Raw genomic sequence first — 25936 nt, 5'->3', positions numbered from 1 at the left:
TCATCCTTGTTTGAGGCTAATCTATTCATGTACATACATACATACATCTTATTCCTAAACTGCTGCTTAGCACGTTTCTTTAATTCACTATCAATATTAAAGCATACATTTAGGAGGCATTTCCGCCCCAACCATGTACATGTATGGCATTGGTATTGGTGTGACATTTGAATTGATTTTTTTCGCTCTATTTTAAACTAATTTGAAATTTTAAAAATTGCCTGCACATCAGCATCAAAATACCTTTCTAATAATATATAATTGTTTATACCTTAGAAGTACAGTTTAGCCGTAAAAGGGGTGTAAAGGAAACATGATTGCCTATTAATATAATTGATTTAAATGTACGTTTGCATACTTCATAAACCTTTTTTATGTAACATAATTGAGGGTGAATGTACAATATCCGAAATACTCCTTTTTAAGAAAAGCGAAGAAAAGTTGGAGTTTTTGGAATCAAAAGAAGATACAAGAAAAGAGAAGAGAGAAGGGGCACTGGAAATTCAACATAAAACATTGGCATTGCTTGAATTCCGGCAACAATTACCAGATTTAAAATATCCGCTGTTGAAAACAAGTGCGTGCCGTATATTTTCAATTTTGGTACAACGTATAACTTGAGACTTTGTATTCTACAATGAAACTAGTAAAGTCAAAATACCGTTCACAATTAGTTGCATTCGCGTGCCTGTTAAATTTTGAAAGTTATCAAAAACTATCAGCTTGCAATGTAGGAGAAATTGAGAGAGGAAAGTGATATTTCATTTTTAGGGGAAGCTGTAAGTTTCTGCTGGAAAAAGTTTTGCCAACACGAAAACAGCTGATCAAAAACACCTGGTTGAAATTTACGCAAATCCGTAAATTGAATTTGATGGTTTGGAAGCTAAAATAGTAAAATGCGACCAATTACCTTGTAAGAAGTAAGTAATTATTCGTTTAGTCAGTGAACTGTGTCAGGATAGTCTTATCCTGTTTCTGATTTGTTTTCTTACGTTATTAATTTTATACTTTTGAATGTAAACAAAACTAGCTATTTGTCTAACTTGCAAGTTTCTGCAAATTTTCTGTTCGCGTACTATTTTGAATATTTTTCTCTTCTGATAGAACAGATGACATTTCGCCGGAATTTTGCTGTTGAACATTTTTTACTGGAGATTTTAAACGAACGTATCTATTGACTAACCAACATTTAACAAAACTGTTACAAACGGCTTTAACTGACGTAAAACCAGATTTTGAAAATTTGAAAAGAGATCTTTTTAATTTTCTTTAATATCTATCTTACGTACATTCGTATAATAATAAAATCAATTGAGGGATTCACAACATTGACGTAAGTCTCATATTGTTGTATGTCGTAAACTTTAAAAGTTAAAATAAATGTTTAGATAACTAATAAATATTCATAATATGACTTTGATGGTACTTTGCGAACCCCCTTAATATATTTTTTAGCCGTTTAAAGTTTACGACATACTACAATACAACACTTACGACACCCCAAATGTTTTTCATTTCTAATAATAGTTTTATTTAAAAATAAAATTTTTGTTATTGTTGTTTTTTGTGTGGCTCTTTGTAGCATTTAGAATTTATATGTGGCTCTTGTCGGCCTCGGCTTTGCCCACCCCTGCAATATATCGTTAGTATAGTATGAAATGAAAAAAAATCCAAAATTCACTTTTTGATTGATTATGATGCATTTCTTCGATTCATAAGTCCCCACATCGTTTTATGCAATAAAAAATTTTAGTTGTGGCTTTTTTGTCACCCGAAAACTAAGCAGATTTAAGACTTTCATCGTCCGTAATTCCAATAAGTCAAATTATTATAAAAAAAGGGTGTCCGTTTAACAAAATAACAAGATTTTAAACTAATGCCGCTGGCAGCCACGGCTTTCAAAACAGAATTTTTTTCAAAATTTTCATTCCTAGAAAATAACAATTTATTTGTCATATCCACCTATTCAGAACCTCGCTATAAGCACACATTTTTCAAACCAGTCACAGAAGAAAGGATTAATTAATTACAAAAACTAAAATCGAAAGACGCTGATGACGTTACAAGTTGTCTAAAAACTGAAACAACCTAAATAGTCAGAATGAAAGATTCTTTGGAAAACAACGGTGTTTAAACAACGATCATTTGATGATGCTAGATTGGGAAGATGAAAGTCAGGAGGATACATCCGACACTTGCAGCCCCGATGCAATTGAGTTATTGCAGCGCAATAAACAAGTAAATATAACGGAAAGTCGTCTTAACTGGCGAAGCGTAGTTATTTAGTGGCGCAGGTTTTATTTACGACCCTTTGAGAAACAGGCTGTAACCCGAAAAGGCAACAACATTACTATTTGTTAAATACAATGTTCCAATTTTTAAATTCAAGTAATATAATAACATTATTAAAAATTACTAACTTTTCCATTTTTGATTACCTAAATTACCTAATTTCCTTACCTAAATTATTTCTTAAAAATACTTGGCATCCGCATCCGCATTTGCATCCGTGGATGTCTAAAATTTCACATTCGCAACATCCTTAGCACAAAGTATAATGTCCCATAACGCCGAACTACACAATGTTGACAATGTATACTTTTCCAAAACGCATTCGAAATTTATCGAAACGCTTCGCTAGAGCAATCAGCGCATCAGAAACAAAGTTGATGCTTGGTTTGTTTTTGGTTACCATTGGTGTTTTAAAAATAGAAAATTCAGAAAAATTGTTCATTGCTAAATTAAATATTTAAAATATGCAATGTATAAGGTTGCAATGTGTCACAACTCTGCATATACAAGCAGTTTGAATACCGCCATATAACAGTCTCCAAACATTGTATTGATATGTTTTGGAAGTCAGCCGATATGAATCGATTTCGGTTTGTTGATGCGCGAAAATAACTTATCAAAATAATTTCGTTTCGTTTCAGAGCTGAATTAACGAAAAAAAAACTAAATCGTTAACATCGAAACAAAATAAATCAACGAAAAGTTGATGTTGTATGCCATTGCCAGCTCACTATAAACACCTAGCAACTAAATGCACGCTACAGCTTCAGCATTAACGATTGAATTTCTTTTCGTTAATAAGCAAAATAGAATTATTTTGATAATTACGTAAACGACGAAAAAACTGAATCGTTTCAACAGAAACGATTAATTTTTTTTGGTAAACGCTAAAATTAATGTTACAATGCATCCTTGATACGACTTATTTTTCTTAATATTGTTGCCGAATTCACAGTACGCAGTTAACTACCAACAAAAATTGTATATATTTTTTTTATAAACTGTACTAATCATACTAACTAGGCGACTGCGAATATAAATCCCTAATTATAACCCAGTAAATGACAAAATTAGCAATGGTTTAACTAAGCACTGTGAATCCGGCCCGTAGTGGGCTTATATAGCTATTGAGTTAATCTTGCTTTGTGATATTTTCTAGGGTTTTCATCAACCTGGTTTATATGTACTCGACACTCTATTTTCCGTTTTTGTGATCGGAACATTAGTTGTTATTGTGTGGAGAGGAGTATGGGGTATAATGGATATAACTTTTTACCCCTTTGACAGAAAAAAGTCGTCTTGGAGCTCTTTGGTAAATATACTTTTAATAAAAAATAACTGCACGAGTATTTATGCAATTTATGAATACATAAATATTAGCCATCATAAAAAAAACATATGTATGTGTGCAGTGCACACCCGGTAAAAGTGAGACCTTAATAAAATTAAACTACGGGAGAATGAGACGAATGCGTTTGTTTGTTGTCATATTGGTACGAAGTTGATAAGTTCTTATAATTTTTCGTTTTAATTTTTCATTTTATTATTATTTGGACACATGTTCAAATTTTTACAAAAGAGACGAGTGGCTTATTGTAACTAAAATATGAAATAAATGCTTTAGTTTCCACGTGATCAATATTAATATGTTCATATCTTTCAAATACAGCATTCATTATTGATTTTGACCGTGTGGTCGATTCGGTGTGACTTCTGGACATTTTTAAATTTAATTTGATGCCGAGGAACTCAATTAAAGGGAGCGCTGAATCCACATTAAAATCCTTATTTATCTTTTTTAAGGATTTGCGATACTTCTGGTGTGTATTTTATTAACCTCTCGTGGATGAATTCAATAATTGTATTTACTGGTTGATTAAGAGAAATATAAATTGCCACACATATAACTGTTCTCTCATGGTCCAATCTGCTTCCACAAGCACATATTTCTCCCACCTTAGAAATTTGAACAGACATTGATTCCAGTTTTTGTGCATCGAGTTCTATTTGTGAAGTAACAATAAGGGCTCCGTCATGTGTGTTATGGTAGACTGCAACTCTAAAGTGTTCCCAATGTCCAACCACGCCTCTAAAAGAATTAGAAAATGGTGCTGAAAGCATACAATCCATTTTATATTGTTTCAAGTCGAATCAGATGCAGCCTTTGAAATTCAGCTTGCAACTCAGTTGTGGATACTGCTGCTCTCCGACCATTATAAAATTCTCTATAATTTTTATTTTATTTTTGGTTTGAAAGGAGATGTGGCCCTTGAAGCGATGCCACTCATGGTAATACGACATACAGGAGCTGTTGATCGTATGAGATCTCACGAAATGACCTCATTAGGACTTATAAATCGTTATCGCACACGCAGAGATCTCTTGTTACCACCAGTGGAGAAAGACTGTGCTTTTTTATTGATGCCGCTGCTTTTCTTCTGATTTTTTCTCCAATTTTGGGACAATCAGGGAATTCCAGCCATAAACGAGCACACAATACACAAACTTTTATCAGCTTATTAGTTACCCTGCGAAAATCGTTGACCATGTGGTTCATTTGTGCCATATTGGAGTACATACTTACGAAATGCTCCTCTGTAATGCAGTAGCAGTCCAACTCGTGTCTCTGGACCAGCTTATTGTTACCCGATCATTGCTCGATCGTAATCCCTACACGGTGTTTATTAGGTTTTGCCGAGAGGTAGATACTCCATGGAGTAATCCCTTGAAGAAGTGTTGTGCTACTCAAATGTAATGCAGAGTATATGGTCCTGCCCTAGGACATTGCAATATTGATTGGACCACATTGTCATACTCCTTAACCTGTCGGTGTACTCTTCACATGCGTTCATAGAGTAGTCGCGTTTTTGCATTGTAGCTTAATACGTACAAACATGCACACAAATTAGCGGCTGACAAACAGTGTTGCCACTGCCTTAGCCTTTAAAGTATCCATAAAAAATCGAAACCTGTATCCAAATGTATCCACCGAAAAAGCGGACATTTTTACACAGTACATCTATGGAAGAGAAACTCGGGACCTTAACAAACTTATTCCCATCCATAGACACGGATTTGGAAAACAAAGGCCCGAAGTTATAGTTAAAATTAGGTCGAATCGTAAAGTTAATCACAGATTTTTGACATAATTTTCAATGGGATACCTGCCAAAAAAGCTGCAACTCACTTTAGTTTCGACTTAATTTTGACTACCCGTAGTCTTTGTGTCCCCGATCTGTATCTAAGAAGGGAAAAATACTGACTACAACTACGGGACACAGTTTCCGCATGTTCGATTTTTATACCCGAGCGCACTTGTGCACAAGGGTATTATAACTTTGTTCACATAACGGTTGTTTGTAACAGGCAAAACGAATCGAGATAGATATAGACAAATGTATACATAAATGATCAGAATGAAAAGAGAAATCGATTAAGCGGTGACTGTCTGTCCGTCCGTCCGTCCGTCCGTCCGTCTGTGCACACGATAACTCGAGTAAAAATTGAGATATCTTAACGAAACTTGGTATGTGTACTTCTTTCGGGCGTAGGACGGATGGTATTGAAAATGGGCAAAATCGGACAATAACCACGCCTACCTCCCATATAACGGCAATTTTCAGAAATACGAAAACTACGATATTTTAGTAACTATTGAAGATTATTCACTCAAAATTGACATTTGCAATACAATACGTTTTAGACGAAAAATAAGATTATTATAAATTTTTGGAAAATGGGCGTAGCCACGCCCAGTTATGGTTACATGTATATATCTTGGTAACCGCTGCACCTTCCTTCCAAACTTGGCACAGTTGTTAACCTTGGTATAACATACGAAATGGACGAAAAATTTTTAAAATAGGACAATAACAACGCCCACATTTCATATAACGGTAATTTAGAATTAGATTTTAATGAAATTAGTTCAATCATCTCTTCCTTTTCTCCCGTGAATCATTTCATTTACGCTGACGACGTTTCCATTTTTTCGGATATAAAAGACCTAAGTCAAATAAAAAAAATATTCACTGACATACTGACAAGTATCGCAAACTGGGGGGAATCTTCGGGGTCCAACATATCCACAAGCAAATGCGCAACCTTCCACATTTGCCGAAAACATAAATGCTGCTTCCCAAGCCTATGCCTCTTTAATGCTCCCATCCCACATACTAACACTTTGAGAATTCTAGGCTTAATTTTTGACAAAAGACTTACTTTTAAGCAACATTGTAATTACCTAAGATTAAACTTATTATCTAGACTCAATATAATTAAATACTTAACTTCTAAGCACTGTTTAATACACACAACTACACTTGTAAATATAACTAAAGCACTTATATTATCCAAAATCGATTTTGGCGTTCCTATATATGGACACTGCGCTAAAGCACATCTAAACCTCATCACCTCACCATATTATACAACAGCTAGAAGAAGTATTCGCGCTTTCCCCACTTCCCCTACTAAAGCTGTGTTAGCGGAGGCAGGACTGCCAGAAATATCCCTACGGGTACTACAGACCACAATGATGTTAATACCAAGACTAATTCATTGTAGAAGCGAACCAATCTTTGAACTTGTTGACTAAAGTTTAAAACAAAGAAATAACACCAGAAACAAATCCACAGTAATGCGATGCTTAACCCTAGCAAACCAACTCACCGATATTGGTCCCTCCGGAATGGAGCCCAAACTGGCACATAAGCAGAAGCTTACTTATCGACAAGTTGCTCAAATTTCCTAAAAATTCCATCAGTGCAAATGAATATATCCAACTATACCAGGAAGCTATTTATCCCTAGAGGAAAGAATGGACATTTTTATTGACTGACGGATCAAAGACGTCCACAAGTCTAACATTTGCAGTTGCAAATGAGAGCGGTGAAACAGTAACCGTCGGTGCGCTACCAACATATTGCTCAGTGTTCACTGCGGAAGCAGCTGCTTTACAGGAAGCAGTCAAATTTGCCTCCAATACAGGATCTAAATACATTATATGTACCGACAGCAAATCTACGATTGAAGCTCTCATAAATGGTAATACAGGAGGATTACTGGTTGAACGCATACGGATGTATCTTTCGAAAAGCAATGGCAAGATTCAAATAATGTGGGTACCGGGTCACGTTGGAATCAAAGGGAATGTGTTTGCTGACGAAAAAGCAAAATTAGCTGCAAACCAACCTCTGCATCTATTTGACCATGTCACGGCACTAGACATCCGAAAATTAGCTCTCTCTTTTATCCACAAAAATTTGAAAATGAATGGACAAGTTATCACCACCATTATAAGTCCTTTAACCCTACGGGCACCAAACCTACCTACTCACCAGACTGTTCTTGCCGTAAGATAAGGATATTTGTACGTTGTAGACTAGGCCACACGACAATGACGCATACTCATCTCCTCAAAGGCTCCACCAAACCATTTTGCTTATTCTGCAACTGACCATCGTTAACAGTAGCTCACATCATCGACGAGTGTCCTGAACTCAAGCACATCAGGACAATAGTTTTCGGAAATACTGTGCCTTCCAACTGCCTCAAATCGACCAACATGGATAATATTAGTGCAATATCTAGATTTTTTCAACTTTGCAATATTAAAGACATATAAGTAAAGGTGGTTAATTTATAAATATATGTAGTTAATATCTATAAATTCTTAACTAGCTCCTAAGTTCAACAAAAGCCGAAGGCCCTGGCAGCCAGTGCTTTTAACTTCAGTGTAATAACTATTTATAGTTGTTTCTCTCTTGAATAAATAAATAAAACTAGGTATACGATAGAAGAATAAAATAATTTTAGTATCCCAAACAACTTATTTCAATGAGTCCGATACTGAGTAGTATCGATACTTTTTCCCTGATACNTGGTTAATTTATAAATATATGTAGTTAATATCTATAAATTCTTAACTAGCTCCTAAGTTCAACAAAAGCCGAAGGCCCTGGCAGCCAGTGCTTTTAACTTCAGTGTAATAACTATTTATAGTTGTTTCTCTCTTGAATAAATAAATAAAACTAGGTATACGATAGAAGAATAAAATAATTTTAGTATCCCAAACAACTTATTTCAATGAGTCCGATACTGAGTAGTATCGATACTTTTTCCCTGATACTTTTAAGGTATCGATACCATGAGCTCGATGCCAGAATGAATACTCAGTATCGATACCAAAGGCTGAAATTTCGAACCCTATTTGTAGCTGAGCACAATTTACCTTTTGCAATTATAGATCATTTAAATGTGCTTCTTAAAAATAGTATAACAGATGCAAAAATTCCGCAAAAGTTCTGCATAAATAGAATGAAAGCGCAACAAATAATCACTAAGGTAACCAGACCCGAGAATTGTAAATCGATAATTGAATTTTGTAAACAAAATTACTATTCGCTAATAGTAGACGAAAGGACTGATATAAGTGTATCCAAAAATTAAGCTGTTTTAATAAGATTTTACAATAAAAAGTGTGTTGATAGGTTTTTTTAGATTTGATACCTTTGACCGATAGCAACGCGGAAAGTATTATTAATGCCATTATTAAAACTTTGAAAGATTATTCGATACCACCTGAAAAAATGCTAGCTTTCACTGCTGATAATTGCCCGGTAATGATGGGAGCAAAAAGTGGCGTATAAGCAAGATTGAAACAAGTTGTTCCTAATCTGTACATTAATGGATGTGTTTGCCATATTTTAAATTTAGCTTCGATGGCAGCTTGTGATGTATTCCCTAACAAAATAGATAAATCTTTAAAAGATATTAATTACCATTTTCGGAATAGCCCGTTAAGGAGGGCTGACTTTCCAAGTTTCCAAGAATATTTCGGCACAGAAGTGCATGTAATCCTAAAGTACGCTCCCACAAGGTGGCTGTCTAGACAAGCTCTCGTAGATAGAATGATTGAGCAGTGGAATGCACTCCAGTATTATTTTGCTCTTTCTGACTTTGAGAACAAAAGCGGCAACCAAAATACTAAACTTAGTATATCCGAAATTTTTCAAAATCCTATTTATAAAATATATTTTTTATTTCTTTCATACAATTTAAACTTAATAAATAATGTGAATTTAGAAAAGCAATCCGAAGATGCCCGCATATTCATGTATTCATTCCGAAATTAAAGAGCTTATTTTATCAAATGGGGAGAACTTAAAAAAAATATCTTATTTGGATTCCAATCCCTTTTGGCTGTTAAATATTGGTGCAGATGAAAACCATTTGACTTTAAATGAAATATGCTGCGGTGTTTTATTGCTTTATTAAAGAACAATTTTCAGGGGGACGAAATATTAAATTTTAAGAACTGCGCTACACTATTTTATATACAATTTTGTAATACTTAAAAAAAAGTAAATTTTAACGATAAGATTTTGTGCTGGGCTAAAAAGTTTTCACCAGAAAGCGTTTTAAGTGGCGAAACAAATAGTATCGTTTCTTTAATTATGGAATTGTTTCCAACGTGTGAAACTGATAAAATAGCAAATTAATACTGAGTTTCGAGCCTTAGCGAAGCACGAAACCCTAAAAAAATTTAAGAATTTGAATATTTGCCAACATTAAAAAAGACTTGTTATTAACTAATATATTAAACTATCTCGCGGAAGATGAATTATTATTCTAGGTGTTGAATGGGTTTATTTTTATAAAACTATATATTTTTTATATTATATGTTATATAATTTGCAAAATATTTTTGTGTAACTTTGTTTGCATTAAATGCAAATTTTTGTGTTACTAGCCTTAATAAACATACTTTTATGCTTCTGTTGATAAACTTAATATGTTTATTTTTATTGGAAACTTAGGGTATTGATGGGCTTTTTAAATTAGTCGTATGTTTTGCTTATATGTTTCAAATTTCAGCAAACAATTTTAATATAGGGAATTTTAGCTAAGTTAAGTACGATTTTAATGTTGGTACTTTTTCGGCTGATTTAGTGCATTTATTTTGGTAATTTGGTACAAAATGAAAAAACTGATTTATCATCCCTGTTCATACCACAATTGTGGAAGATCAACTCACACGTATTCTTACGCTCTATCGTTTAGTCGTTGGCCAGAGAGCAACGAATCACCATCGTGTTTGGCTTGCGCTTTGTTTCTTGTATGCAAAAATGCCTTGCGAGAAATATTACATGCTTGAATTTTTAATCACCTTATAAATGATATGGAAAATTTTGATGAACATTAATTTCAATTTTTTTATTTAAATTTTCAATATTTGACGTGGGTGAATCCAAATGGATTTTGAAATTTTTTAATTGAGTTTTACTTCAATATTTTCATAACTCAACAAGTAAGAAAGTCTAAGTTCGGGCGGAGCCGAACATTAAATACCCGGCGCAAGTATTAAATATATGTTTTCCGCCTTTCCGAAAGCTACCGCTACATGATAAGCGGGTGTATTAATATTAAGTAAACTAGCATCCTTAAATTTCGAAATATTGAAATTTCAAGCATTTCTGAAATTTACCGTTATATGAAAAGCGGCCGTAATTTTAGTCCGATTTCAATAATTTTCAACGGTTCGCTTTTATGTGGCAAGCACAATAACCATACCGAGTTTGGTACAAATTGCTAAAACGGTTAACGATATACATATATGTGATCATAAGTGGGCGGTGCCACGCCCATTTTCTAAAATTTTATCATAAGCGTATTTCCTGTTAAAGAATTGTTGCAACCGTCAATTTTGAATAAATTAGCTTTAATATTTACTGATTTATCGAGGATTTCGTATTTNTGTCTATATCTATCTCGATTCGTTTTGCCTGTTACAAACAACCGTTATGTGAACAAAGTTATAATACCCTTGTGCACAAGTGCGCTCGGGTATAAAAAACTAAAAACCCAAGAAAACCAGTTTTAAATTTTTCAGTTCACATATACTCCCAAGGGAAAAATTAATACATATTCAGCTTTATCATTTGTTTCCGTGAGTTTACTATGCGAGGATGAACATTTTTCGGGTGAATTTTTTTTCGGGCGAAACTCAGGATAAGACTGATTTTGTTCTAGTGAGCTACTGGTAATTGTTACAGCTATGACATTTTTACACATAACAAGAAAGAGCTAATGTTCATTCTTGCATACTTAGCACGATTTTTGCTTTTTTGGGATTATGATACTTTTATAGTAAATGAGCAATGCACATATATGTACATATGTATGTGATAAATATGTGTATTTATATATTTTTATTGAAGACCGATAAGTTAAAAATTTTGTTTCACTTCTCGTAATTTCCTACTCGGTTGCTCATGCGGAGCAGTTCTCTTGTTTCCACCAGAACAGTCATAGTTTAACTTTTGCCGACAGCGTTGCCAGGTTGACGTTTTTAACGTAGTTTGGACGTTTTTTGTACCCTGTTGACGTTTGGACGTTTTTTGTGTAAAAAATGACGTTTTTTAACTTACAAGTAATTTTTCTTTGTTACTAAATCTTATAAGTAGAATTGATTTTGAATTATTTTCTTAATAAATCTTTACAATCTTTGTGTTTTGCTGCAGCTGCTTCAAAATATTTTTTTCTGGATTCTTGGACTAAGGATCCCGTGTTCAAAGGCTGGTTGTGTAAACACTTGAGGTTACGAGGCTTGCTGTAATGTTTGCAATTACACATTTAAAGCCAATTCAGGAAGAGCCGATCTATTGCAGTAGGCACGCTCGCAAAAACATCAAAAAAGCTGTGCAACATAAATCGTCAGAAAAAAGTAGGCGACTTTTTAAGACTTCATTGAAAATGTAATGAACACAAAATAGACTGAAATATTAGGTCCATTCAACAACTTTTCCAGTAAGTACTTGCAGCGAGAGCGTAAAAGAAAAATAGAGAGTAAAATTGAGAGCAAGATAAAATTTTCAGAAAGTTATTGAAAGAAAAACTAGTAAAAACTTGGCAATTTATGCCATTTTGACACTTTCTGACGGCTAAATTTTGGCGCCCAATTTTCTTTTAAATTGGGAATAGTTCCCATCGTCATAAAAATAAAAAAATATATAATAGATTTAAATTTTTCATCCATATTTTCATTTCACTAATTATGTTTCATCAAATAATCCTCTTAAACAGTTTGTTTACATTTGAATTTGAAACATAACCTTACTTTTTGACTCCTGCAAATTCCTGCTAGTAAAATTTTTACTTGCAAGAATTTGCAGNGTGTATGTATAAAATGATTTTTATATTAACGACCAATTTACAATGAATTTTAAATGTGCTCTGTCGAAAGGACATTTTAATATACATTACGTACATATCGCGCCCTAACCGCCAAAATAACGTAAGCGACAAAATTTTCTTTTTGATGCAGAAATGCACCTAAATGCTCAAGGAATATTTCTGCATCAAAAAGAAAATTTTGAAAAAATTGTCACTTACGTTATTTTGGCGATTAAGGCTCGATATGTACCTTTGTTTAATAAGAACAATTTTTTGTACATTCATTTGAAAAAGACGTTTTTGGGTAGGAAAGTACTTTTTCCGGACCAAGAGGGACGTTTTCTCATGCCGAAGACCTGGCAACACTGCCCGCAAGATCTGAAGTAATTCGACAAGTTCATATAAAAAGTAATAGCACTGAACTATTCACCCCTCATTATAAATTAACCGACATTAACATTTTTATAGCCAATGCCATAGTAAATTCACATCANCATTTTTGAAAAAAATGTCGCTTACGTTGTTTTGGCGGTTAGGGCTCGATATGTACCTTTGTATACAATAAGAGTTTAATAAGAACAATTTTTTGTACATTCAATTGAAAAAGACGTTTTTGGGTAGGAAATGACGTTTTTTCAGACCAAGAGGGACGTTTTCTCACGCCGAAGACCTGGCAACACTGTTTGCCGACCACTGCTTCAATTCGACTTCGAAACTTCCCTGTAGGACCTCGGAATAGACTTAGAGCACACCACAAACTAGACTGCAAGTGATTGTAACTAGTCCAAAGTTTGGTCCAAGAACAGGTAAAATTCTATTTACATTTAACATTGAATGTCCTAGGCTCGGACCAATTGTCCGCTTCTGCATTACATTGTAACCAATTTTGGGGGAAAAAACGAAAATAAAACTTGCGCCAGCTGCGATTCGAACCGGAGTTCTCAGATTATTTAGGCGGATACTCTCCCTACATGCCAACGTCGCACATGAAAATTCGTTGACTAACTGCCTACATATCAGCAAATCCGCTCTTGCATGACATTGTAACCAATTTTAGAACCAAACTCGTACCTTATGCATTACATTCGGACCACTTTTAGTACTGTTAAGAAATTACGATATTGCGATTGAGATTTTCAATTTAAAAGCTGACTTATATCTAATTAGGATTTAACAATAATATTTTAAGTGGACTGTATGATGATGTGAATGAATTTTAATTAGGAACTATAGTAGGAATTGAGCAATTGATTTGGGTTGCAGAGTTCGGGAATGGTATAATTGAAATGGGTGGATAATATTAATATATGTATAGATGGATTGTTGATACTTAGTTGATGCAAATGCAGGTGAAACTCCACGTGGTGGTTGAACTCCCGCGTAGATAATATTAGATGAAAAAAGTAGGTAGTTATCGACTCCCAACGGTGTTGTAGAGGACTTTTGGTTGATGATGAGGTATTAAAGTTGCTGGTTCGGTAAAACGATCCCTGCTGTCTTCTGTAGGTCGATCGCAAAAAGAAGAAAGAGACCATGGGAAGGTTGCAATTGCCTTTTATAGGTTACACTGGAAGGCAACTGTAGCCAGTGTCTGGAATATCCAGTTCGGTGCAAGCGCAGGGATGCATTTGGTATTAAAGGATGCGCAGGGATGCATCCTTCAAGTGGGCGAAAGTCACTTGAACAAGTACAATTCACCTATTTTACATTACATTGCTTTAAATTTTTGGACTATCTTTGGTCTAGTTACAAAGCTACTATACCTACGACTATATTTTTCGAGCAATTGGACCAATCTTTCCTTCAGGGTTCGCTTTAATTCAGAGGCGGGCACAAGGCGATTTTATACAAGGTGGTGTTGTCCAATCAGCTGATTTCTTCTTCTTTCGCCTTACATGTATTTTGTTTCTGCTTTTACTGATTTGACAGCATGCCCCTGAATAGCAACAACAAAACACATGTAAACTTTGAGGCGAATTGAGATTTGACATTTTGCCCCTGATACAAAATACAATGTGGTTGTTGTTTGTTGTATTCTTGCTAGTGTGCGAGAAGTTGATGTCACTGTGTGCGTGCGAACAAATGGTGCGGTTGAATGAAGCTTTCGCTGCCTTCTAAAGCAGAGCGTGTATGTATACGCGAATATGCCCGCCGGGCAGGCGCCGCCCAGGTCTGCTTTAATTCTATGAGCAGACATAAATACATACATAACTACACACTTAAAGGCAATTAACATACTAATAGCCTGAACACAATGAAAACGACGAGCTACGGACCACAGCTGTCAAATTATTTTAACACGTACTCTTATGTAGATAATTATTTTGACGACGACCGGGCTACGCGACGGCTGTGGTTGTGGCCAGATTAGATCTATTTCTATTTTTCTGGCGACAGATAAGGGTCTTCCTCTTCTTTTATGTCAAACTCATACAAATTCATGATGTCGCTGCCGCGTTCAAAGAAATCATATCGCCATCGACAAAGCGTTTAGATAATGAAGATGACAAATTGGAAGCTGTGGTCCGTAGCTCGTCGTTTTCAATGTGTTCAGAACTTAATGCGTATTGTTTTTCCTGTTGTCACGTTTTTCGATTCATTGAGTTTCCAACAGCGTTGCCGTTTTGCTTAAATTTAAGCAAAATTTATTAACTTTTTCCTGCCTGTTAAAATGTTAAATTTTTCCTCGTTTTGCTAAAGGATAATTTTCCTCGAAAATTCATAGTCAGCCGAGTTACCACTACAATCAATTTTTTAATTATATTTTAGGAAGGCTGTCTTCTGGATCCCGTATAAAGTTACAGGAAATGTTGCTCTACGCAACTCCCGATGCTGGGTCGTTGCATTTTCAAACCTGCAAGTGTACTTGCCATGAGGCGACGTAGAACTTTAGGTCCATTAATTTTCGTGACAAAATCAACACGCACATCATGGATAACACGACACCAAACTGGTTTTATGCATGCATTCAAAAAACTAGCGAAACGGCAGCTAACTATTATAGTATATTTTAAAATCCTAAAAAGGTGCAATAGTTTTCAAATTAAGCAGCTGTTAGACTATAAAATACTTACTTTTGCCGAAAAACTGAGCCTAAGATTGCCTTTACTTACCACCCACTTTTTATGTCTATAACCAATTTTCCAAGCTTAGTAAGAAAAGCCCAAATACGGCTTTATTCAAACAATTACTTACATCCAAGCATTTTTGTTTTATTAAGGCCCGTTAATAAGTTGCTTCCTTTTTGCGGAATTCCGTAAGTTTTATTAACAATTTTGGTAAATTTTATTTTCGGCCGCTTCCACACTTTTTTCAAATCACGCCGCTAAAGAAGGTTTTACTTTAAAAAGCTTTGGTCATATGGAACCTTTTGGCGCCTGTCACCATCAGTACGGATCACAATATTTGGATCGCGATCCTGGATCGTGATATTTATTGAAGGTGTAGCATCAAATATTGATGGAATATCTAGAAAATTAGAAATCCGGATCACGGATCACAATACCGTCAATAAATATTGAGCGTATAACATTTTCAAAACGCGATCCATACGTTTCGTCAGTACATCCTGTACTCTCATAATGCCAACATCGAAAAAGTATGCGTTCTGCTTTCGCTCTCGCCGCTTCAAACCTTTCAAGACAAATTGATTAAATTAAATTAACTTTGGAAATGTTAAAAGAATTATGGAATGCATTATCTATAAATTATTCGTGCAAAATAAAAATATTTTCTTGCACCATATTAAGTGTGCAGCACAAAAACTATGTAAATACTGACGCGATAAATATTGAACGTTTAGCACACACTCACGATCCATCAATATTTTGAGATCCATCAATATGGATCACGAGCCAAATATCGCGATCCGTATTAGTGGTGTGACAGGCGCCTTTGGAAAGTTCGCTACAAATATCACAGCGCACGGCAGTGCACGCGAGTGACGAAGGAGGCCACAGTAGCATGCTGAAATTACTCGCTTATATATACACGAGATTTGGAAGTTTTTATCCAGACGTCCAATCGAGGTATCGTTGGAAAGGTCTTGTAGTGTGTCCAGAAAAACTGTATTCAAGTTTCATAAACGATTATCCGAATTCTTAAAAATGAGGCTAAAGTGTTGCGAAAGAAAAAAGTTTTTTTTGCTTTTGCCGGTTTAAGGGGGTATGAGGGTACACCCGACATATTTATTGTGTTATTCTATAGGCCAACACCTTTCAAAACCACACCCTATATATTGAGTTCAGCCTACTAGTTAGAAAGATATAGAGCTAAATGAGTTTTAGTTCGTGTCTCCACTACGAGATGCTTTGCGATGTGTGTAGCGTCTGTACGTAGCTTCACTCTTCTGGTGCCTGAAATTCGACTCATTCCATACCATTCATGTCGGTATCAGTAGAAGGGCCCTAAAACAAGCTTTCTAATGCTGTCTTTTGCGTTTATGAAATATAAATATGTTATAATGTTATCGCCTAAAAATTAAAAATCGGGCTGCTGAAAAGATAGATTTCGAGAATTTTCTCAAAAACTGGTCAGTCGATATTATTCTATGTTTCCTCAAGTCAAGCCCAAAACATTTGCTTTCATTTGGTATATAGCTTATATCTGGAAAAACTCTTGTTGTGGAGATATTACGATTCAAATTGAAAAAAATCGCTCCAAATTGCGAAAAATGGTTAAAAGTTAACATATTCGTCTAATTTCGTTACTTTAAGTTATAAACGTAACATATCCAATTTCCCGCAAAAAACTGTCCATTCCCCGATGCCACCTAAACTGAAGTTCCCTGCAAATCGGGGGAATTTCCCGCGAGTAGACTTCCCTGTACGCGAAACATAATTAAATAAATAAGAATCTTTTTATTTTTGCTGGTTTCTTTGTTTTCTTGTACATACGTAAGTATACATGTATGTACACATTCAGTGTGAATGCAATGATATCGTGGGCGGGATATTTGATGTACAAAGTATGCAACTATACCCGCACTTAACCAACCTGGGAAGACGCTTACATTAGTTGCGTTCCAGATAACTTCGTGTAAAAACCTGTAAAACTGTCAAATCACAAAATTACTATCTTGAAAGAGAGGAGCGACAGCGAAACAATAAAAGTAACCGGGAACGCGAAAAACCATTTTGCTTGTAACTACTTTCATTTTTTTTGTTTAATGTAAAGCGCCATGGAGACGATCAAATATCTTTACCAACGGTCTCGCGTTATGCTTGACGAAAAACAAGCGCACTTGCCTTCTGATCGTCGTGGTGAGCAAGTGCGCGGACAATAAAAAGAAATTGTTTGTTGAATCGACGAGTTTATTTGAACGTTTGCGGGCAAGACACGAGCAGTTTTGCCAGGTCTTCGGCATGAGAAAACGTCCCTCTTGGTGTGAAAAACGCCATTTCCTACCCAAAAGCGTCTTGTTCAAATGAATGTACAAAAACCTGTTCTAATTAAACTTTTATTATATACAAATGTACATATGTACGTAAGGTATATTAAAATGTCATTTTGACAGAGCACATTTAAAATTCATTGTAAACTGGTTTGAGATCGTTAATATAAAAATCATTTTATACATACACTTGTGATCAGCTGATTAAGTCATCATCATTTTGATCGATTTTGGCTGTTTCTCTTTTGTTTATTTAATGTTTATTATCTTTCCATTTAAGCCAAGCTCATTATATAACAAACAAAATATAAATCCACATTTCAAACTTTCTGCAAAAAATATAAAAAATCTGCAAAGCTTCAGCTAGATTTTCAATTAGATTTTTAGAATTTTTTTGAGTATGCAGTTTGATAGCCCATTAAATTACAGGTCAATAATGTGCAAGTTTAAAGAAGCTAAATAATCGCGTTGATTTTTAATAATTTTTTTTCTTGTCGACATTTGGTAAGAGTTGTCGAAAATGCTAAATTACGTCCTGCTAAGGAGTATAGCAATATTTCAGCCTTTTTTGCGTTCATTACATTTTCAATGAAGTCTTAAAAAAGTCGCCTACTTTTTTCTGACTTTTTATGCTGCTCCAGCTTTTTTGATGCTTGTGCGTGTTGCAAGAGATCAGCTCTTCCTGATTTGGTTTTTAATGTGCAATTGCAAACATAACAATAAGCCTCGTAACCTCAAGTGTTTACACAACCAGCCTTTGAAAACGGGATCCTTAGTCCAAGAATCCAAAAAAAGCCAGTACCCTTGGTATGCATCATATTTAAGTCATCTGCGTCCAAAGAATAAATATCTTTTGAAACAGCTGCTGCAAAACACAAAGCTTGTAGAGATTTATTAAGAAAATAATTCAAAATCAGTTCTACTTACAAGATTTAGTAACAGAGAAAAATTACTGGGAAGTTAAAAAACGTCATTTTTTACACAAAAAGCGTCCAAACGTCAACAGGATACAAAAAACGTCCAAATGACATTAAAAACGTCAACCTGGCAACGCTGGGCACGAGCCAACCTCACACATATGCAATGCTTGACGTATTTATTTGATTGTCTCCGTTGCGCTTAATGTTCTTTGCTTTCTGTTTTTGTTTACAAATGCAACCCTGCCTATCGTTGGCCACTTTTCATGAACTTGCAGGAAGAAAAATTTCGGACTAAAACCTGCAACTTCTGACTGAGAGAGAGTGCTAGTTACTCTCACAAAAGTGGCTTGACGTACAGGTTTTTTGGCACCTGGAACGCTTTCCTGCAAAAAAAACCTGCAAACCGTGAATATCGTGAGCACCTGGAACGCAACTATTACTACCCACGATCCAGAAAATAAAGGTCGCGCCATTCGCGGACCGCTTACCCTCTCCTCGTCGATTTGACAGCATCCACCCAATCGCTGACGTCATAATATATATACTTGTGTTTACATTCACTGTTGCCAACTTGATGCTTTTCGCACCAAATTTAGTAGGTATTCAAAACGCGAAAATTTGAGCACGGTGCGTTTTTGGTGCTTTTGTTTTTAGTTTGAAGACTTCAAATTAGAAAATCTTAAAAAAATGGAAGCAAAATTTATAGCAGTCGTAAGTGTGCTAAGCAATTTTATAAAAATTTGAACAAAAGCATGGCACAGTGACAATCATAAGCGACAACGAAATATGTGCAGCACCTTCAATCATGCCAGAAGAAATCGACCGTTGTGCAAGAAACATTGATTTTTGTTAATTTGAATCGGCATCCTTACAATAAAATTATGTATTCATATAAAGTCCATAAAATACACCAATAAAAATTTGGTGCTTTTTCAAATTCAAAACTTGGCAATACTGCCTTTTGTTCGATGCTTCTTCTTTTTCTTGTCGAGTTCGTCTTGCTCTCTCATTCTGGTATATTTTGACGTCACGGCCAAGGTACATTAAATAAGGTGTGATTGACAACTCAGTGCGGCTCTCTTTTAAGGTACTATAATGTCAAAAAGTATAAACAAACGAATTAACCCTTAGTGATGCATGTATCTTGTCAGCACTGATACCCAAGGCTTTTATTGTGATTATAGTTTTGTTTTACTTACATTACCTGGAATATATATATTTTGTCAATTAAATAAAAACAAATTGTTTATAAAATCGTTTTACCTATTTTCTTGTTTTAATTGCCCAAGTTTTATGCTTTTGTGCGTGTACTTTTATATTTAAATTTTTTATTCTAAACATTATTCGACACTTATAAAAGTATTATTTTACATTTGTTTCCAATTTTATATGAGTGCTTAACTCTAATAATTTTGAAATTAAATTTTTTTCATGCGTAATAGTTTGGATATAAACGAGCTCGTTTGAAAGTGCTTGACTCGGACGGACAACAAATGAAATCACTTTCCTTGAAGTGGTTTTCACAAGCGCTGTAGCAGTGGCAGTGGCAGTTTTTCGAAATCAGCTGTTTTTTAGAAAGTGTGGTGTCCAATGAAGCGACTCACAATACAGCAGTGGCAGCTGGCAGTACTGCTCAGTTTAGCCCAAATTCTAAATTCACTGCCACTGCTTTCAACGCAGCAAACTTCGCATGCTGAATTTGACATAAATAAAATGCAGCCAACTTCTGCTCATGTCACTGAAGCCTAAAAGACAACAACAAAAATGTAAACAAACAAAAGGGAATGTCAAAACAGCTGATTTTATAAACTGTCACTGCCACTGCCACTGCGCTATTGTATTTTGGCCTTAACACTACATTGCTGCCGTCTTAGCTCGCAACTAGGGAGGTTAAAACATCGCTCTATTTTCGTATCCTGACTTCTATTGCATACAGCGCACCGTTCAAAAGTGTTGCTCTGTTTCATCTTGGTTTCCTTACATTAAATATTTATGCAAAGTCGAACGTACATATTTACTTATTACCAAACTTTAAATGTGCTTACTTGCTCTCTCTCTGAAAAAAAAGTATTTTCAAATGGGTTAACAATTCATTTCAATTTGACATTATAGCCTGTTTCTGATGAGAGCAATGTCAAAATCAATCACACTTTGTTAAATATATTTTGGTCACGGCCAGTTGCTCTCAGCTCGATTGGCGCAATCTTGTATTCTGTCATTCTTGATTACTACCTACATTTGTACTTTCATACATAAATAATCATTTATGTATGAATGCATTTATTTCACTTTATGCACCGCTACTAATTATGATAGATTGCCACTAGTAAAAACGCGTCAGTAAAAAAGGCGAGTGCAGCACCATACTCGTGATAGAAGTAAAACTTCTTAAAAAAACTTACATATATATTTCAATGGAATTGAACTCAGTGTTAAATATTTGAACAAATCATTTGGATTTAGATAGGGTTTTTAGCCATTTATTTGGGAAAAATAAAACATTTAGAATTATCTTTGGATTTTCTTTGATTCTAAATTTGCTATCCCAAAACAATTGATATCAAATAAACCTCTTTGAGGTAAAATTTTTGAGTGCCGAAAGCTGAACTAGAAACGCAAAATTTATGATATCAATTTCGTGACGAAAAGTATACGCATCTTTTTTAACTGCTTTGGAAACTGACGCAAAACAGTATTATTTATTCGGAACGTTGCGAAGTTCTGTCTACTCTTAGAAACACNATTATCTTTGGATTTTCTTTGATTCTAAATTTGCTATCCCAAAACAATTGATATCAAATAAACCTCTTTGAGGTAAAATTTTTGAGTGCCGAAAGCTGAACTAGAAACGCAAAATTTATGATATCAATTTCGTGACGAAAAGTATACGCATCTTTTTTAACTGCTTTGGAAACTGACGCAAAACAGTATTATTTATTCGGAACGTTGCGAAGTTCTGTCTACTCTTAGAAACACAACACAAACAAGTAAGTCTAAGTTCGGGCGGAGCCGAACATTAAATACCCATCGCAAGTATTAAATATATGATTTTCACCTTTCCGAAAGTTACCGCTACATGGCAAGCCGGGGTGTATCAATTTTGAGTAAATAGGCGTCCTTAAATTTCATAATATCGAAGTTTCAAGCATTTCTGAAATTTACCGTTAAACGAAAACCTTAATTTTAGTCCGATTTTAATAATTTTCAATCGTTTGCTTTTATGTGACAAGCACAATAACCATACCGAGCTTGGTACAAATTGGTAGAACGGTTTCCGAGATACATATATGTGATCATAAGTGGGCGGTGCCATGCCCATTTTCCAAAATTTTATCATAAACGTATTTCCATGGTAAAGAATTGTTGCAAGCATTAATTTTGAAGAAATTAGCTTTATATTTACTGATTTTTCGAAGATTTCGTATTTCTCCAAATTACCGTCATATGTACGGTGACCATAAATATATTTCGAAAATGCAGGACAATTTTTCAAAAAATTAACCTGCGTAGTATAAAAATAACAAAAATATACTACATATATACATTCTTTGTCATTTGAATAGCGCACCCTTTTTTTGATTTTCTACCATACAAAGTATGCTTGACAAAATTTTTATATGGAAGAAGACAAAAAAAAAATTGTCGCCCCTATGTTTATTTTTTTTTAATTTTCAAAAATTTTTTAAATGGGATGTTTTTCTACATGCTATATATATTATATATTTTTATAAAAAGTTAATGAATATTAAACAAGCAAAAGGAAAACTGTACCTACTAAGTATTGGGCTGTATGAATAAAAATAAGCAATTGCTTTTTCTTGAAATCTCAGACCTTTTACTCAATTTATTCAAACAAAATTGGAGTAAAAGGTATACAATTTTAAGAAAAGGCAATCGCTTAGTTTTTATTCGTACGGTCCATTAAAAGGATGCGCTATTCAAATAACCAAGAGTGTATATTTCTTAATTATTAATCCAATTTTATACTTTTAACATAAATAACATTTGCTTCATTGGTATTAATCCTTTAGTAATGAATATTTACAAAATTATAATAAGGCATATTACGTATTACTTTACACGAAATATGAACCTCTGTAAAGCAAATTCTTTAGGCAAACTTTGGATCGTTGAACACGAAAAAAATACCCATGGTTTCAAAGAAGTGTTTTCGAGATTTGTTCGAAAAACGTATTTTTAGTACTTTTTCAATTATTCCTCAATATTTCATGAAACGACCAACAGTTCGAAAGGTATTGATGGGTTCTTTGCAATAATATATATTCAATTTTTCGATTGTGGTCGCTTGTAACACTAATAATTTTCTTCGAAATTGGCAAAGTAATATATTTTTGTAAGAGGACTGTAGGTCGCTTAAGTTGATCGGATAATTTTTTCATGAGATATTGACGAATAGGTCCGAAATGTACCAAAAACACGTTTTTCGAAAAAATTACGAAAACGCTTGTTTGAAAAGAAAATTGGCTTGGAAAATATTTTTTTTCTTAAGCGATTACCACAAAATTTGTAGAACAGTGTTATCGATATATTTGATGCTGGTCTTCAATTTCTCGTCATCTATTGTCCATAACCGTACAATATTTAGAACGCATTGACTAGTTGAACCTTCAAAACCAGCTTACCCTTATGTGGTTATCAATTAGTTATCGACACTGCTTTTATTTCGATTAGGAAAAGTTAATTTTAAAATATCGAAGAAAATGCGAGACAAAGGCAGGAACTTGGAAAAAATCAGTACATTTTGGGGGTTTTCTGTTTTGAAAAACTACGCAGGACAGACCTTTAAATAACAGTACGGTCCTGCAAAAAACAGAACGGATGGTCACCGTAGTTATATGGGATGTGAGCGTGGTATTGTATTTTATAAATTTTCGGTCATTTGGTATGCTGTAGCAAGGCTAACAACTGTGCCAAGTTTGGATATACACATGTAACCATAAGTGGACGTGGCTACGCCCATTTTACAAAAATTTATAATATTCTTATTTTTCGTCTAAAATTTTTTGTAAATATCAATTTTGAGTGACTAATCATCAGTAATTACTAAAATATCGCAGTTTTCGTATTTCTGAAAATTACCGTTATATGGGAGGTAGGCGTGGTTATTGTCCGATTTTGCCCATTTTCAATACCATACGTTCTACGCCCGAAGGAAGTGCACGTACAAAGTTTCGTTAAGATATATTAATTTTTACTCGAGTTATCGTGTGCACAGACGGACGGACGGACAGACAGTCACCGCTTAATCGATTTCTCTTTTCATTCTGATCNTCTACGCCCGAAGGAAGTGCACGTACAAAGTTTCGTTAAGATATATTAATTTTTACTCGAGTTATCGTGTGCACAGACGGACGGACAGACGGACGGACGGACGGACGGACAGACAGTCACCGCTTAATCGATTTCTCTTTTCATTCTGATCATTTATGTATACATTTGTCTATATCTATCTCGATTCGTTTTGCCTGTTACAACCGTTATGTGCACAAGTGCGCTCGGGTATAAAAATCAGAACTTTAGCACCGATTCGTATGAATAATACTATTTTGCGCCAGTTTCCAATGCAGTTAAAAAAATGCGTATAATTTTCGTCACGAAATTAATATCATAAATTTTGTGCTTCTAGTTTAGCTTTCGTCAATCGAAAATGTTACCTCAAAGAGGTGTTTTATTTGATATGTATATACACGAGATTTGGAAGTTTTGATCCAGACGCCCAATCGTCATGTTTGAGGTATCGTGGGAAAGGTCTTGCAGAGTGTGTACAGAAAGCGTTTTCAATTTTCATAAACGATTATCCGAATTCTTAAAAAGGCTAAAGTGTTACGAAACAAAAAACGTTTTTGCTTTTACCGGTTTAAGGGGGTATGTGGGTACACTAGACCGTTCGTTATTTTAACTATTTTTTTAAATATACAGTTTGCCGGGCGGAAAAAGATGTGTTTTGGTCTAAAAATAAGCTGTGCAAAATTTTATTCGAATATGATAACTCTAAGTACTTGCGCGTTGCATTTGAAAATTTAGAAAACCATATGCATTCTGGGAAAAAAATTTTTAACAAAATAGTTGAAAGTCGTGAATTTTATAGTCATTTGCCATGTAAAATAACGTACACAATCTGAATATGAGGTCAAAAATTAAAAAAGTAGAATAGGTTTTAAGAATTTGCGAAATTATCGTTTTTTTCAAATTGAGAAAACAGCATTTTCAATTTTTTCCAAAAATATCCGGTTGTGATTATCACACCACAAAAAGATCTCCACCAGATTAAAGGTCTTTGAAATCCCTACGAACCTGCTATACAATGTTTTGCAATCAAATTATCAGTTTAAGAGTTATCTGCCAATTTATTAGTGAAATCGGACTCAATTTTAAGTCGCATCATTATTCTACTGTGAATTACACCTAAAAGCTGCAAACTTTTTGTTCTTATTTTTATGCTATGTTAAAGCTTATTTGATTTCAAAGTATATAGATCCAAATTTTTCGCAAATCGATTTGAAAATAGAAAAGTTATACCAAATTTAGTAAATGACATTGGATTCAAGCAACGTATCGATACTGTTCAGCACATTTGATTGTAAAATAAATTAAAATATCATTTCCAGTGGCATGTTATGCACATCGCAATTAGAAAAACAGCTGACAATAGGTTTGTTTCATTAAGCAATAGTTTTAAATATTTTTTAACAATTGCTACAAATTATCATGCTTTGGCTAGCAAAAAAGTTGATAAAATAAGATAAATTGAGATAGCAAAATAACATTTGATTTTTAGATAAGGTTTGGAAGTTTCTGCGGGATACATTTATACTTGTAAAACTGAAACAATGGTACTTATTGAATGTATTATGTATTTATATTATGATCCTTATTTTCAAGTAATACGGCTGCTTGCAGTGCCTTCACCATTTCTCGTTTTTCCTCCACTGGCACATCATTATCAAAAAACGCTAAAGCTGTTGTCTCCGGCATTAAGTACCATAAATGACTTGAACTTTTTCAAAACCGCATTGGATACCACTGCATCAGTTTGGGCGTACTCAATTGCATTTTGTAAAAATTTTAAATCTTGCATTGGAGCAGCTCCTTGTAATCCCCGCGATTACCACAAAATTTGTAGAACAGTGTTATT

The 25936-nt window shown here is 34.4% G+C and overlaps 1 protein-coding gene across 1 annotated transcript in view; it reads left to right on the top strand.

Moving 5' to 3' along the window:
* The window catches only part of fusl (transmembrane protein fuseless), a 70826-nt gene that overhangs the window by 29548 nt on the left and 15342 nt on the right, over positions 1–25936 (top strand). Inside the window, exon 4 of the mRNA XM_017612464.1 lies at positions 3452–3604. Within this exon, the coding sequence (XP_017467953.1) occupies positions 3452–3604 (153 nt within the window). The remainder of the gene's footprint in view (positions 1–3451; positions 3605–25936) is intronic.

The sequence above is a fragment of the Rhagoletis zephyria genome, unplaced genomic scaffold (assembly GCF_001687245.7).
Source record: "Rhagoletis zephyria isolate East Lansing unplaced genomic scaffold, Rhagoletis_zephyria_1.1 Rzeph_scaffold_00546, whole genome shotgun sequence".
Classification (NCBI taxonomy): domain Eukaryota; kingdom Metazoa; phylum Arthropoda; class Insecta; order Diptera; family Tephritidae; genus Rhagoletis; species Rhagoletis zephyria.
This window is presented reverse-complemented; position numbering and strand designations above follow the sequence as displayed.